This window comes from Lynx canadensis, chromosome D4 (assembly GCF_007474595.2).
Source record: "Lynx canadensis isolate LIC74 chromosome D4, mLynCan4.pri.v2, whole genome shotgun sequence".
NCBI classification, from domain to species: Eukaryota; Metazoa; Chordata; class Mammalia; order Carnivora; family Felidae; genus Lynx; species Lynx canadensis.
The window spans coordinates 79,977,017-79,992,308 of NC_044315.2; the positions used below are offsets into that span (position 1 = coordinate 79,977,017).

Here is a 15,292-nt window from a genome sequence, read left to right on the forward strand (position 1 = left end):
TGGGGGCGCCTGTGTGGCTCAGTTGGTTAAGCATCCAACTCTTGATTTCGGCTCAGGTCATGATCTCACGGTCCTGAGGTTGAGCCCCACATCAGGTTCTGAGCTGATAGCACAGAGCCTGCTTGGGATTCTCTCTCTCCCTCTCTCTGCTCCTCCTCAGCTTGTGCATGTGCACATACTCTCACTTTCTCTCTCAAAATAAATAAATAAACATTTAAAAAAGAATGATTTAATGAATCATTTGTGTGGTAATTTATGTAATCTGACAAGCAGCATTATAACATTTATAGCTTAGTTTAATTAGAGAATAAAAGGGAACATATTTTTAAATGTTTTATGTGTTATTTTACATACAAGTTCATTTTATTCTATTGGTTATTGAAACTCTCATTTATCTTCACTGAGCCTCTAACCCAAGCCTTTGCACTTCACAGATGTCTTTAACTGGTTTCCCTCTTTCTATTTGTGTTCCTTCCAACAGAAGAAAGCCAGAGTTATCTTTTCTTTTCTTTTTTTTTTTCAATTTTTTAAATGTTTATTTATTTTTGAGAGAGAGAGAGAGCCAGAAACAGAGTATAAGCAGGGGAGGGGCAGAGAGAGCCAGAGACGCAGAATCTGAAACAGGCTCCAGGCTCTGAGTTGTCAGCACAGAGCCTGACACAGGCTTGAACTCACAAACAGTGAGATCATGACCTGAGCCGAAGTCGGATGCTCAACCGACTGAGCCACCCAGGCACCCCCAGAGTGATCTTTTAAAATCATAAATCAGATCATGCTATTTGCCTACCTCAAACCTTTTATTAGCTTCCCTTTGGACTTCTAGAATAAAATCCAAATTTCTTGCCCTGCCTTATAAATCCCTGTATGACCCAGCTCCTGTCTATCTCTCAGCCTCTTCTCACGCTAGGCTCTCCCTGTCTCATTATAGCCCAGTTACCCCCTGGGGTTCATCAGTTCCCTGATGGTGCCTAGTTGCTTGCTGTCTCGGGCCTGTGCATATTTGGTTCCCTCTCTGCCCCGTCCCTTTAATGGCTACACACCTAAACGATGCCGTCTGTTATCACAATACAGAAGCTTCCCACACTAATTCCATATCTCAAGTATAGTGCTGGCTATGATTAATAATTGTTTAATTTGTTTTTTTCATTTCCTTTTTAAAAACACGTGTCTCCTTATATTATGGAATATAAGGTTTATGAAGGCAGGAACTCTGGTTGTGTTATTCAAGTTGTTTTCTCTGTGTCTAATAAAATGGCCCATAGTAAGTACTAAATATTGGTGGAGTGAAAGAATAAATGAATGAATTCTCACCAGCTTTGTAGATATCCAGGAGGGTTGCCGTGTACTTAACAAAGACATTTTCTTTGGTGATGGATGTGATACGAACTTTATAAGCTGGTAGAAGAAACAACACAAGAATTCGTGCTTAATATCACTAATGCCGTGTCCAGTAGAAGCCAGAGTTTGTCAAACAAATGAGAAAGGAAGCACAGCAAGCTTTTACGGGCACCCTGAGGTAAATCTCATTTCTTCCAAAAGCCCTTCCTAGATTCTGATAATGACTCATGGTTCCATTCTACTTAGAACCATTTGCCCTTGCCACTGTTACAGAACGGGCTGATTGGGATAAGAGCAATATTAAATTAAAAGACAGAAGCACACTAAACAGACAAAAATATGCCTTTGTTAGATGGAGTGTTCAGATTCTGATCCTTTACGATTAGTGGGATCACGCCCATGGGGAACGTGGAGGAGATCCTTCTCCATAGGCCCACAGAGGGTTTATCTACCATTCAGGCCTGCCCTGTGGGCCTCCTGTCTCCTTGCCTTGATCCCTTGCCTACCTCCACTGGCTTTGATCTTTGGGTTTTGACAGGATTCCGTTTTCTGACTCATCTTTGCTTCTGACACGAGACATTCTCTATCCTGGTTTCTCTTCCTTCAGGCGTTACCTTTTAATCCATGGTATTTGATCTCACTTTTGGAATGGGAAGCTTAAAGAGATCTATCCCATCTATGTGGCCTAAGAAAAGATCTCATTTTTGCCTTGGGTGGGGTTGAAGTGAATGATCTGAAAGGTTTGCCCATTTTGGGGATTCTAGCTAGTGAGCTAGATGAACGAACTCATTGTGCCAGAACAAAAGCTGAGTGAATTAGTAGTTTAAAACAGATTTTAAAATGTCCCGAATTTCAGATTTATGTCTCTATGGTGCATATGGGCAACGTACCTGCTCTGGACATAGGTGGAGAGAGGGAAATATTTTATTTCGTTTTTATTTTATTATTCTAATATCAACCCATAGTCTTCAAAAAAGCCAGATAAGCCTTTTCTTGAGGATAATAAACTACATCCAGATTGCATTTATTCTATGTGTTAAAACAGGTTTTTGATATTCAAGAGTTAAAATAGTTCTAAAATGGAGGGAAGAAATAATTTGGTGAAATTTTTATTTATTAAACAATATAGTATTCAAATCTTAATGTGTTTTAAAACCTGCAGTGGGTCTTGGCTGAGTTAGGCAGCTTTTTTCGCTTTTTTAAAAAAATCAAGGTGAATTCTAAAAAAAGAAAGACTATAAACCATACCCAATTCATCCTGAGATGCTGCATTTCCACTAAGAGAGGTCAGTATAATATAATGGAAATGACACTGGAGACCAGGATGCATCCTCATTTTCCTACTGACTTCTTGCATAAATTTGAACAAATTACTGAGCCTCCCTGAGCCTCAGTTTCTTCACTGGCAAAATATAGATAATTCTCAAAGAAGTCTTAGGGGGCCCCACTGAGGAGCCATATATGAAAACAGTTGGTAAACACAAAATGCTGAATTAGATGTACTTATCTCTCATTTATAAATAACACCCTACTTACACACACACATGGTTTGAGATAGTGTACAAAATGCTCTCTTTCTCTCTCAAAACACACACACACACACACACACACACACACACACACACACACACACACACCAGAAATAAATAAACATTAGAAACTATGGATAGAAAACAAGACTACAACCATACTGGGCATCAGATTTAGCTCTGTGCTCCGGGTTACCAGAAGGAGATGCTCCTTTTGAAGTGAAAGATTGCAGTTCTGCATACATTTAAAATGATTTAGTACCGATATTTTTACCTTGTCTTTAAAGGGAGTTTGAAAAAACTCCAAGCCCCCGAACCACCTTTGTCTCTCCCTCTGCTCTATTGACTGGAAGAATATGCTAGTGAAATCTTACATCTTCCTGGCTTCTCAAAAGTTTTCTTTAACTATATTTTAGTTCAGTTTAATTCAATATGTTTAATTCAATGTGATCTATTGGAGTAAAGTGTCTTGGCCAGGTGTGTACATCACTCCAATCATTTTAAATGAAAGTTACATTTCTCTCCTGAAGGATGAATGATTTTGCATGTTAATGCCAAAAATCGATGGCATTTTCCTTCAAGGGAACACATGGAGTACAGTATTCACAGATATAATCATTGTGAAAGGTTGTTGATCTTTCTAACTGATCACGTATTCATAACATCTCATGTTTAATGGAACTCTACATTGAACCTTTGAACTTACCATAGGCAATGTCTGGTTTACATGCTGTTTCTTTTCTAGTATCTGCAGAGATTGTCAGATCCAATTCTGTCTGCATCTGTCCGCAGTCAGCTGGATTTTGCGAAAAGTGCTAAAAGTTAGGTTAACGTAAAGAAGCAGCCACTCCCTTTGCATTAAACACAGTTCTCATGAGTCCTGAGACAATCCAGTATAACCTTACAAATACCAGACACCTACAACCTGTCCATTTTCTCCTCTTCCACAAAGTAAAACATTATGCAAAGCAAAAACAAAACAGACACAAGCACAAACAAAATCTTGAACATGAAGGCTTAGAATGGGCAGTCACTCCACATTCAGTTCTTTAGAAATGTATATGTTTTCACGGAAGAAAGGAGGAAAATTTTCCCATTCCCTTCCTGCCTTGAAGGAACCAAGATGATACCTGGACTGATTTACGGTTATAAAATGGTATAGTAGGTACCTAAGAAATGTATAGATGTTAAGGTTTCTGAAAAACAAAATTAACCCCAAACCAGCTCAGACCCACATGGAATCGGTTGTTGACTGTTGTTGGGTTCTGGGTCTTTTTCTTGACCAAGAAGACTGTCTTAGGTTTACAGAAGACTGAAGGTAACCGAACAATAAACAGAGATGTCACAAAGTGGGAAGGACAAGGGAAAAAAAAAGAAAGAGGAGCTAGTGGCTCAGTCTTGAGCCTCTGTTCTCTTAGGTTGTGGTCCTATTACATTAAAAAGACCATGTGAAAAGTAAAAATTTCGCATCATGCTATCCTCTGATATCCAACAATTGTCTAGATGGTGTTTCTCCCGCTCTGTACAGTAGAAGCTATCAGGATGTTCACGAGTTGCTGAGAAGTAGTTTTATCATATTAAAGGAATCAGCTTTCGATCAGCTGAGATTATATGTCTACTTCTGAGAAATGAGTTTGTCAAATAGCTTCCCCCAGATTAGCCCTGGATTATGACTGGCTGCTTTAAACAAGCATGCAGCCTAAACATGTTAAATGAAGTTTACCTTCTATGCATTTGCATGTTACTCCTTCACAGACTTTCTGCAGTCTGGCATCGAATGGGTTATAGAACATGGTGCACTGCTTATCTGTGGCAATGAAAACATAGTTAGGAGAGGTGGCTTGATTAACTCTCAATACATTCATGGATCAGTGAGTCTCCCATGGGAACTTGGAGATCACGTATCCCAAACCTTTCGATTTTGTAACTTAGGTGCAGGGAGGTTAAATTGTGAATTGCCTCTCCTGGCATGGGCCCCTTCCACCCTCCCTCAAAGACTTCCCTTTCTATGCTTGAAACTTACTGTTCCATATTTATTTCTTAGAATTAAAATATTTGGTGCTTCCATAAATGAGAGGAAATAAATTGTGTTACACGAGAGCCAATCGAAAGAGCTGTCATTGTTTAGGCTGGAGAAGAACAGGGGAAGTGGGGCTTAGTATGTTCCATGTGATTCCAGAAGACACAACTAGAATGAATGGATATGAGAGTTTGGTTCATTTTAAGAAATTTTTTTTTTTTTGGACTAAGTAGAACTGCTTAATGTGGACTTGTCTGCCCTGTGACCCAAAGAGCTCTCCAATCACTTAGTATTAGAGGCTGAGTGATCAAAAGTGGGGGTCATTCACTCAACATTTATCAATACATGTTATATACTGAACACTGAGTTAGATGCTGGGGGCACAAGGACGAAAGCCTTCCATCTGGGTTTGGTGAGAAAGACATGCAAACAGATAACAACAAAGCAATGTGACAACTGCTACAACGGAACCCTTGGCAAAATGTGATGAGAATATCAGTGGACAAGGTGATTCTTGGAGGAAGAAAGAAATAGGGGGGCGGGGGAAATGGGCTTCTCCAAAAACGAGAGATGCGGTGAGTAGTGTAACGAAGGCAAAGTCATCCTCTGCAGAAATCTTCGAGTCAAGCTGATTACCTGGTCTGTGGTATTCATACACCGTGAAAGTAGCAGGATTCAGAAACCCAACTTGAAACAGCTCAAATATCCGGAACCGAACACAAAGGAACTCATCAGAAGGAATCTGTCCGACAAATTCAAGGTTTGAGGAAATTAATGGGAGAGAAGAGACTCAGCATTTTAGGCCTGTAGATTTTGGATAGTGATTGGAAACGGAGAACGGTGGGAGGTGGAACTTACCGAATTCAGTTGCAGGATAATATGTCCATCTTTGATTTGGTAATCAGCTAACAGTTGGTCTACCCTTTCCACAAGCTAAGAGAGGAAAGGGAAGGCTTGAATTTAATTTCATGATCTTTAAAAAATTTTTTTCTCAAAGTTGATCTTTTTGTTTAAATGCTTTCATCCAATATTGGGATGTTAGACATGGGGATGTAATCCACTATTCAAAAAAGCTGAAAAGCAGCTCCTCTTCTTGAAGAAGTCTGGACATGTTATCATATGAACTCACATTTTGTTCAGACCATGCACACATATGTCCCCACTTTACTTCGGAAAATCAAAGCTTAGGTAGATTGTTGGTTTGGAAAGAATATTCTAGGTGGTTCCATGAAAGTGATATATTAAAAGGAAAGAAAATAGCTTTCTCTGTAAAATAGTGCAGTAAAGAAAACCAAACATCCATAACCATATGTAAAAGACAACATTTACAGCTTTTAAGTCTTCCTGGTTTGCACCGATTCCAGTAGGCAAAGAGATATCCATCACTGCATGGGAAGATCCCGATGATGATTCTTCTTTGCTGGGCTTGTAGCTAAAACAAATTAGAGATTAGGAAATGCAATAGATATGTGGACAAGATTCTTCAAGAAAAGGTCTTATTTCTTAGTAGGCTTTACTTTTTAATTTGGGTCTCCACTTCCTTGCCTCTCTATAATACATGCATTGCAATCTCTAAAGTTTAGAGTTGCAAGAGACTTTTGAGTCATCTATTCTAACTTTTGCTCACTTGGCAAATACTTTAAATGGACCACCATTCTGGAGCTGGAAAACATCATAGAAGTCATTCAGTCCAAGCTCTTTAACTAGTTGAGGAAACTGAGGATAAGAGTAAGGTACTTGTTCAAGGTCACATGACTAGTTCACCCCAGAGCTGCATAAACCTCTTGATTTCTATTCTAGTTCTTTTTTTCTAACAGAGCACATTTGAAAAAGAAAATTAATTCTATATTGGAAAAAGACTCAATAAGCATGTTTAGGAAAAGACTGGAAGGAAATACCTAAAATGTTAGCAGCTACTTTCTCTGGATGGTGAGATTATAAGTGATGATCTCTTTTTCTTACCCATGCTTTTCTGTGTTTTCTAAATTTTCCACAATAGATAATTTATTCTTTAAAAAAATTTTTAATGTGCATTCATTTTTAAGAGAGAGAGAGAGAGAGAGAGAGCACACAAGCATGGGAGGGGCAGAGAGAGGGAGACAGAATCTGAAGCAGGCTCCAGGCTCTGAGCTGTCAGCATAGAGCCTGATGCGTGGCTCGAACCCATAAACCACGAGATCATGACCTGAGCTGAAGTCAGGTGCTTAACCAACTGAGCCACTCAGGTGCCCCAATAGATAATTTATTTTAAAAAAGTGTTTGAGGACTATCCTTTGCTAGGAATTGTGTTTGGGAGGAAGCTAAGGAAAAAGGCAAAGGGGGTAAAATGGGAGATTTAGTGTTTAAGTTTTTTTTGTTTTTCTGATAAGAGAGAGAGAAAAAAAACACTGAACTGGGGAATCAGGAAACTTGGGATTCACCCAGTTCTGCTGAGACATTTCCACAAATTGTTCTCCCTTTCTAGAGCTCATTTTCTTATTTGCAAAATAAACTGTGAAGAAGAATGAACTTGTGTGTTAGTTTTATCTTTATAATTCCAAGGCTTCGTTTTGAGTGGCAGAGGTTGATGCTACCATTAAGCGGAATTAGAAGATTTAAAAGGGGCAAGTTGGCAGGTCCGGGACTGGGGCCCAGGGACAGGGGCAGAGTGTGGTTCTGCAAAGGTTGAGTTTCAGGTCCCAGCTTCACCTCAAGATGCTTGACAGGTAGCCAGACTTTTGAGAGTGGAGCTTAAAGATCAATCAGGATTAAAGGAAGAAACGGGGGAGACAGTGTTGTAGGGGGGCAGATAAATTGATCTCACCTAAAGGAATGAGTTTTAATTAAATGGGAGGTTTTATTTGAGATAGAGGTGGCAAGGGATCCCTTTCCCCCAATTGCACCTAATCAGGGCAGACCCCATTAGATGTCTTGCATGTAATAGTTACCGTAAAAGATATTATAAAATCTCTGGTTACAGAAATTTAACCCCATTCTTCACCAAATTAACAATTAACAACAGACTGTAAGACAATGTGGAATTGTAAAATGATATCTGGACATCTCCCCGTAACTGGGCGGGTGAGTATCACCAGAAGCAGAGACCTCTTGCTCACAGATGCAAATACTCTGTCAACAGAATGGAAAAGGGCCTCCTGAATGGAGAATGTCTATGAAAAGTTGCTGGAGCCTTGATGACTGGTTGCCATGGTGACTGTTTCAACCATGGAACAGAAACCTTCCTTTCAAGAAGCCCCTTGCCTGCTGCCAAAGACAGCAATCTCCCCCAAAGGCATTTTGTTCAGAGAGGAGAGAAGAGAAATCCTTTTTTTCTTCTCTTATGGATACAACAGAGAGGTTGTAAGAAGCTAAATACAGGAAAGAGACCCCCTGAATACAGAAACTGTATGCTGGTGTGTTTTTTTTTTTTTGTTTTTGTTTTTGTTTTGTTTTGTTTTTTGTTTTTAATCAGGAGAGAGAATATTGGATGGCAGAGAATTTTTCACATAAATAAGTACTACACAGTTACTTTTGGACTTTATCCAACCTAACTTCAGCTTTACAGAGCCAAAGCATATTCCACCTGGCTTTTTTGAACATTCTGTTCCGAATTTGTAAAAGTCAAAAAATAGAAAATTCAGGGGCGCCTGGGTGGCGCAGTCGGTTAAGCGTCCGACTTCAGCCAGGTCACGATCTCACGGTCCGTGAGTTCGAGCCCCGCGTCAGGCTCTGGGCTGATGGCTCGGAGCCTGGACCCTGTTTCAGATTCTGTGTCTCCCTCTCTCTCTGCCCCTCCCCCGTTCATGCTCTGTCTCTCTCTGTCCCCCAAAAAATAAATAAACGTTGAAAAAAAAATTAAAAAAATAAATAAATAAAAAAAAAATAGAAAATTCAATATTACATCTCCATTTGCCTTCTTTTGTATATTAGCAATCTGGAATTAGGCCTCCTGTCAATGAATTCAAATAAATGAGTTTGTTTTTTTTTTAAGTTTAAATTTTTGAAAGTGAGAGAGAAAGCACGAGCAGGGGAGAGGGACAGAGAGAGAGAGAGAGGGAGAGAGAGAGTCCCAAGCAGGCTCCACGGTATCAGTGCAGAGCCTGATGTGGGGCTTGAACCCACAAACTGTGAGATCACGACCTGAGCTGAAATCAAGAGTCGGAAGCTTACCGGACTGAGCCACACAGGTGCCCCTCTAATGAATGAGGTTTTGATAAGAGCCTCTGTAGGTATTGCACAGCTGTGGAACATAAGAACTGGAAAACACTTGGGGATGAGCTAGTTCAGTATCCTTGCCCTACAGAAGAGGCCCAGAGAAGTGAGCTGGTTTGCTACAGGTCACATGAGGACTTTGCAGCAGAGGCTACCCCCCCCCCAGGTGGCCTCCTCCACGATCAGAGAGCCCTCCTTTGCGCCCACTATAGGGTCCCACGCCGTGACTCTGGCTTTGCCCTGAACAAGTTTGCTCACCTCTCCCTGTGACAAGTATTGTGAATATAAAGACAACTCCCCCAGAAGAGAGGTACCCAAGAGCAGAAATGGCAGTTAGGAGGAAGGGAAAGGGGAACCTTCTTAGCAGAAAGACATGAGGGAATGAGGAAGGATGTTTGAGAGGGAACAGAGGGCAGAGACTGGACAGGGATGGAAGGAGATATCGTGAGCAGACTGGCCAGGGAGGGAATCCTGAAGAGAGAGAGATTGGGCAAGCATTGGCAATGGCTGGGAAGGAGGCAGTGGGAAGCAGTGTGCTGTTCCCTGAGGTCAGTGGGCTCAGGTTATACTGATTGGAGGAGGTGGCTCAGATCCTGGACTGGGTGTCAGGGTCTGCGGCTTGAGGCCCTGGCTTTGCCACCAACTCTGTGACAACTTGGCGGGTTACCTCACCTCTTTGTGTCTCTGTCTCTTTATTTCTAAACTTTTTTTTAAGTTAATTTATTTATTTGGAGAGAAAGAGAGAGAGCATGAGCAGGGGAGGGGCAGAGAGAGAGAGAGAGAGAGAGAGAGAGAGAGAGAGAGAGAGAGAATCCCAAGCAGGCCCAGCACTGTCAGTGCAGAGCCTGATGCAGGGCTCAAAGTCACAAACCGTGAGATCATGACCTGAGTCGAAACCAAGAGTCGGAGGCTTAACGGACAGAGCCACCCAGGTGCCCCTCTTTATTTCTAAAATAAGGGATTACGATATCATCCCTAAAATCCTTTACATCTCAAATCTATAACACAACTCGATGGAATTTCTGAGTTATCCATACTGAGTGCTTTGACATCACATGTGATGATCAGTAAAATCAGCAGAGTACCAACCACAGAAATCAGTTATTGAGAATATGAAGAATAAGGAAACAGAGCCCAACAGGAAGTGCTGATGGGGTAATGAAAGGAAGAAGGCAGAAGCCTGCGCTCTAACATGGCTTTGCCACTGATTGATTCACTCTATGTGAGCACTAAGATACGTACACATATTTTCAAAAGCCTACACTTTTAGAAGTGTTTTAGGATGGTGGATGTGGTGAGCAGAATAATGGCCCTTGAAGATGTCCACGTCCTAATTCCCTGAACCTGTGAATACGTTACCTTATGCAGCAAAAGGGACTTGCAGATGTGATTAATTTAAGGGTCTTGCAATCAAGAGATTATTCTGGATTATCTGGGGGGGGCCAGTGTAATCACTAGGGTCTTTATAAGGGAAAGAAGCAGGGGAGATGGTTGCCTCCAGCATCTGGAAGAGGTGAGGAAGTGGATTCTCCCCTAGAGCCTCTAGGAGGAAGGTAGCCCATTGATTTCAGGCAGGACTTCTGACCTCCAGAATTGTAAGAGAATAAATCTGGGCTTCGTAACCATTAAGTTTCTGGTAAATTGTTACCAAGGAGCAACAGGAAACTGTTACAGTGGTCAGTTCGGGGCTCTGGAGTTAGCCTGTGGAGGGCTGGTGGCTCTCGACGCTGGCTGCCATCAGGATAACCTCTGGGGGTGAGGCTAGAGTTTTGGATAGTTCTTTTTTTTTTTTTAATTTTTTTTTTAACGTTTATTTATTTTTGAGACAGAGAGAGACAGAGCATGAACAGGGGAGGGACAGAGAGAGAGGGAGACACAGAATCTGAAGCAGGCTCCAGGCTCTGAGCCGTCAGCCCAGAGCCCAACGCGGGGCTTGAACTCATGGGCCGTGAGATCATGACCTGAGTCGAAGTCGGACGCTTAACCGACCAAGCCACCCAGGCGCCCCGAGTTTTGGATAGTTCTAAAAGCTCTCCAGCTGACTTCCATGTGCAGCCTGAGTTGAGAACCACTGGCTGATAATGGCTAGGGAATTTTCTGGGGGAATGGGATCTAAGTAAGAGAGTAGAAGCTGCTTATAAGAAAATCTTTTGCTTTTTCTTTTCCTCATCCTTCTGTCTCCTCTCTACCTTTCTGGAAGACAGAAAAAATCGCTATTATACTGTTTGAATTAGAAGAAGGCCAAATGTGGGAGGGAAAACTATGAGCAAAAATGAAGCTGTTCTACAAAGTAGCTAAGAATACCCATTATGTTCTGCATTTTAACAAGCGCACAATTTTGCATCTTCCGGCCATCTTAAAACTCCAAAAGATGTAAAGAGATAATACCACGGCACAAGTGAGGCCCTGAGTCTGTGCTCCCCTCTGTGGAAACAGGCTTACCTGGCACATGCTACTATGCGTTTGTAATCTGAGTCGCTGTAGCGTCTGTAGCTGGAAGCTGCGCATACAAAAAACAAGCAAACAAAAAATGAGAGTAAACCATTCTTAGCTGTTTTGTGCCCTGTCGCAACTGAATAATTAACGAAAAAGTCCCTGAACACATTTAAACATGAGTTTTGATTTGGAAGCTGGCGCTGCTGGTGAGTTTAATGGCAATTCATGGCTGCTGACAATACCAATAGCCGTAACAGTTCCCTGCTCTCAAAGAAGTTATGATTTAAGGAAGGAGTTATTGAAGGTAACGTGTTTGCAGAAGGTTGGAGGGAGAAAGGGCCGATGCTTGGATTCACTGGTGGCCGGAAAGTGTCCTGGAGGAACAGGCCTTTGAGCTGCAAATGGAAGCTATCAGGGCAGAGGAGAGCAGGTACCCTGACCCCAGAGCCAAGGTTAGAGGGGTACTTCAGGGTGCAAGGGGGCTTGCTTCTGGAGTGGAGGAGAGAACCAACCCACCAGGAGAGGGATGTGAAGGCCACAGGTAGAAAAAAAAAGGCACACAATTACAGCGTGTATCGTTCTGTTTTACCTTCTATGTCTTGGGCTTCAATTTTCAAATGAAAGCTGCAGATTTCCTCAGAAGTACTGGTTTTCTGAACCACAGTTGTTACCTACGTTGGGACGTGTGAACAACAGTCTATTTAAAACAGGACAGGGCAGCCACTCTGGAAAACAGTGTAGAGGTTCTTCCAAAAATTAAAATGAGAACTACCCTATGCCCCAGCAATTGCACTACTAGGAATTCATCCAAAGGATACAGGAGTGCTGATTCAAAGGGGCATATGCACCCCAATGTTTATAGAAGCACTATCAACAATAGCCAAAGTACAGAAAGGGCCCAAATGTCTATCAACTGATAAAGAAGATGTGGTATGTATACACACACACACACACACACACACACACAAATATATATAATGGAATACTACTTGGTGATGAAAAAGAATGAAATCTTGCCATTTGCAACAACATGGATGGAACTGGAGGATATTATGCTAAGTGAAATAAGTCAGAGAAAGACATATATCACATGACTTCACTCAAATGTGGAATTTGAGAAACTTAACAGATGACTATGGGGGAAAGGGAAGGAAAAATAAGATAAAAACAGAGAGGGAGGCAAACCATAAGAGAGACTCTTAAATACAGAGAACAAACTGAGGGTTGATGGGGATGGGCTAAACGGGTGATGGGCATTAAGGAGGACACTTGTGTCGTATGTAAGTGGGATCACTGGGTTCTACTCCTGAAGCCAAGACTACACTGTATGTTAACTAACTTAAGAATAAAAAACAAAAAACAGGACAGTGGGGAAGGCATCATGGCTGTACTGTTGCTGCAGGTGAAATGCCCAAAGTATTGATTCCACAATCCAGTACAAATGGGGTATGGCAAAGACTCATTTCCCAACAGCTGGACTTTCAGCGAACTCTATAATTTGAAACATACCTGAGAAGCCCAAGTAGGCAAAAAAAAAAAAAAAAAAAAAAAAAAAAAAAAAAAAAAAAGATGACATCTAGCCAGGCAGAATCTTGCCAAATCCCATGTGGTCAAATCTGAGTACTTTACTGTATAGAAAAGTTCCTAAGCCTCTTGTCCTGGAACCTGTTTACTCTAATTTCATGCAAAACACTTCAAGGCCAGGAAGTATGGTTTTCTCCTAACCCCCATGCCGCCGTAGTAAATGACAAATTACAGGTGTGCAGGGAAGGACAGAGGTGCTTCCAGAAGTAGATATACTGAGAGCAACTAGAAGTGACAGAGAAATGCACAGTCTGTCTCCCCCACCAACCCAACCATGCAATCTCATAAAGTCTTAGACGGAATGGACATGCCAAAGATAAGAGCGTAACTGAAATCATAAGTAGAGTGTTAATTGATGCTTAGAATATGTAGTTCATCTTAGCCATTCGGCAGTCAGTCACACGTTTCTCTAAGCTGTTTGTGTATGTGCATGCAGTCTGCAGTTAAAATAATAGAAACTTAAGTCCTTACATATATTCATCAATCTGCAATGATGCTGGAGAATTGCGATGTGACTATGTTACTAACCATAGAAAGCAGGGATATGTATGTGTGTATAATCACACACATGCGTCATACGCACATACAACTACAGAACCATAAAATTATATATATATGTATAATTATATATATAATTTCCACAAATACAAAGACTATATACGTACAAGGATTAACGTAGCCATCTGCAAAAAGAAATTGTGAGGATTGCTACTGAGACAGCTAAAAAGAACGAGTAAATGAATCCTACTTTAGTCCTGGTTGCCCAAGCCTAGATCTCTGTAACTTTGTGGCAAAGTCCCTAACTTTCTTTCATGTTACTTAGTACAAGCAGACATATGGTTGAAATCGGCTCTCAATGAAATACTTACGTGCACCGTAGCCACACCATTGTTATACCCAGTACTGACGACGAGGTCATCATCGAGGGGCACCTGGAAAGGTGGATGAGAAACTGTGCTTTGTTTTCTTCTTCAATAGGGAGGGAGGACAGAACAATGAAAAGTAGCCTGACACCTGCCAGCTTCCTCTCTCTGGGCTTCTGTGAGATTCAATGGGTAAGACAGTGGAGATCCTGTGCACACAGACGCTAGAAGTGCTGGAAATTCCTTTTCCCTTGTCCGTATGAATACCACGTCTTGAGCTCTCCTGAGCAAGCCCGCAAAACCAACACAGCAGAGGCCACTTTGGGTTATGTTTTCATTTATATATGGTTATGATAGAACTGGATCTTCATCTCCTTTTGCCAATGGAATAAATCCCTTTCAGTGCCTCAGGAGGAGGCTCATCTCCTCCACTTCCACTGGTCTTTTATTCAAACCCCGTTGCCCCATCCGGCACCTCACTTAAGCCTGCCAGATCCTTAGGTGCTGACACTCTTCTTCTGTCCTTCCAGGAGGAGAGCGAAGGTCAGGACTGGGTTAAGAAAGCCTCCCCTCCGGAGAAGCTCTGTTGTACAAAGCTCCCTGATGTGTGGACGGCGTGGGAGAGGCCATCCTGAGCAAGAGGCCCAAGGAGTAGGTTTCTTGCTCGCTCCAAGGCTGCAGGCTGCCCCTTCCCTCACTTAGCACACTAGTGCAAAGGGGATTCAGTGTGCATGAAGAGTTGTCAGCCCTTCCTCTAGATTTTAGTAAATGTAGATAACAAGGCAATTCTCTTGTTCTCCCTGATGGAAGATAGCAGCATTTACTGAAAAGCCAGTGCATCAAGATGCTGCATGAGGAATGGGTTCTATGAACTTGAGTGACAGATAGGTTTGGGAAATGAATACTGTTGCCCTGCCCCCGTCCCCATGTCCCTCCATTGCCCGTTCTTCCCCAGGGTCACCACAATTACTCATATACATATGAAGGGTGGGGTAGGAATCCTCTATGAACAAACTTGATTAACTTCATTTAAACTAGAGTGTCCGGGGCGCCTGGGTGGCGCAGTTGGTTGAGCGTCCAACTTCAGCCAGGTCGCGATCTCGCGGTCCGTGTGTTCGAGCCCCGCGTCAGGCTCTGGGCTGATGGCTCGGAGCCTGGAGCCTGTTTCCGATTCTGTGTCTCCCCTTCTCTCTGCCCCTCCCCGTTCATGCTCTGTCTCTCTCTGTCCCAAAATAAATAATAAACGTTGAAAAAAAATTAAAAAAAAAAAAATAAACTAGAGTGTCCCACACTAACTTGACCACCAAACCTTTGTTAGGTAATGCATTTCA

The 15,292-nt window shown here is 42.0% G+C and overlaps 1 protein-coding gene across 1 annotated transcript in view; it reads right to left on the reverse strand.

The window, feature by feature from the left end:
- C5 (complement C5) overlaps positions 1–15,292 on the reverse strand; it is an 85,810-nt gene that overhangs the window by 5,417 nt on the left and 65,101 nt on the right. Inside the window, exons 31-39 of the mRNA XM_030293024.1 lie at positions 13,968–14,030; positions 12,104–12,185; positions 11,521–11,578; positions 6,217–6,319; positions 5,746–5,820; positions 5,524–5,629; positions 4,591–4,674; positions 3,574–3,663; positions 1,312–1,395 (exon numbers count right to left, since the gene is read on the reverse strand). Coding sequence (XP_030148884.1) covers positions 1,312–1,395; positions 3,574–3,663; positions 4,591–4,674; positions 5,524–5,629; positions 5,746–5,820; positions 6,217–6,319; positions 11,521–11,578; positions 12,104–12,185; positions 13,968–14,030 — 745 coding nt within the window. The remainder of the gene's footprint in view (positions 1–1,311; positions 1,396–3,573; positions 3,664–4,590; positions 4,675–5,523; positions 5,630–5,745; positions 5,821–6,216; positions 6,320–11,520; positions 11,579–12,103; positions 12,186–13,967; positions 14,031–15,292) is intronic.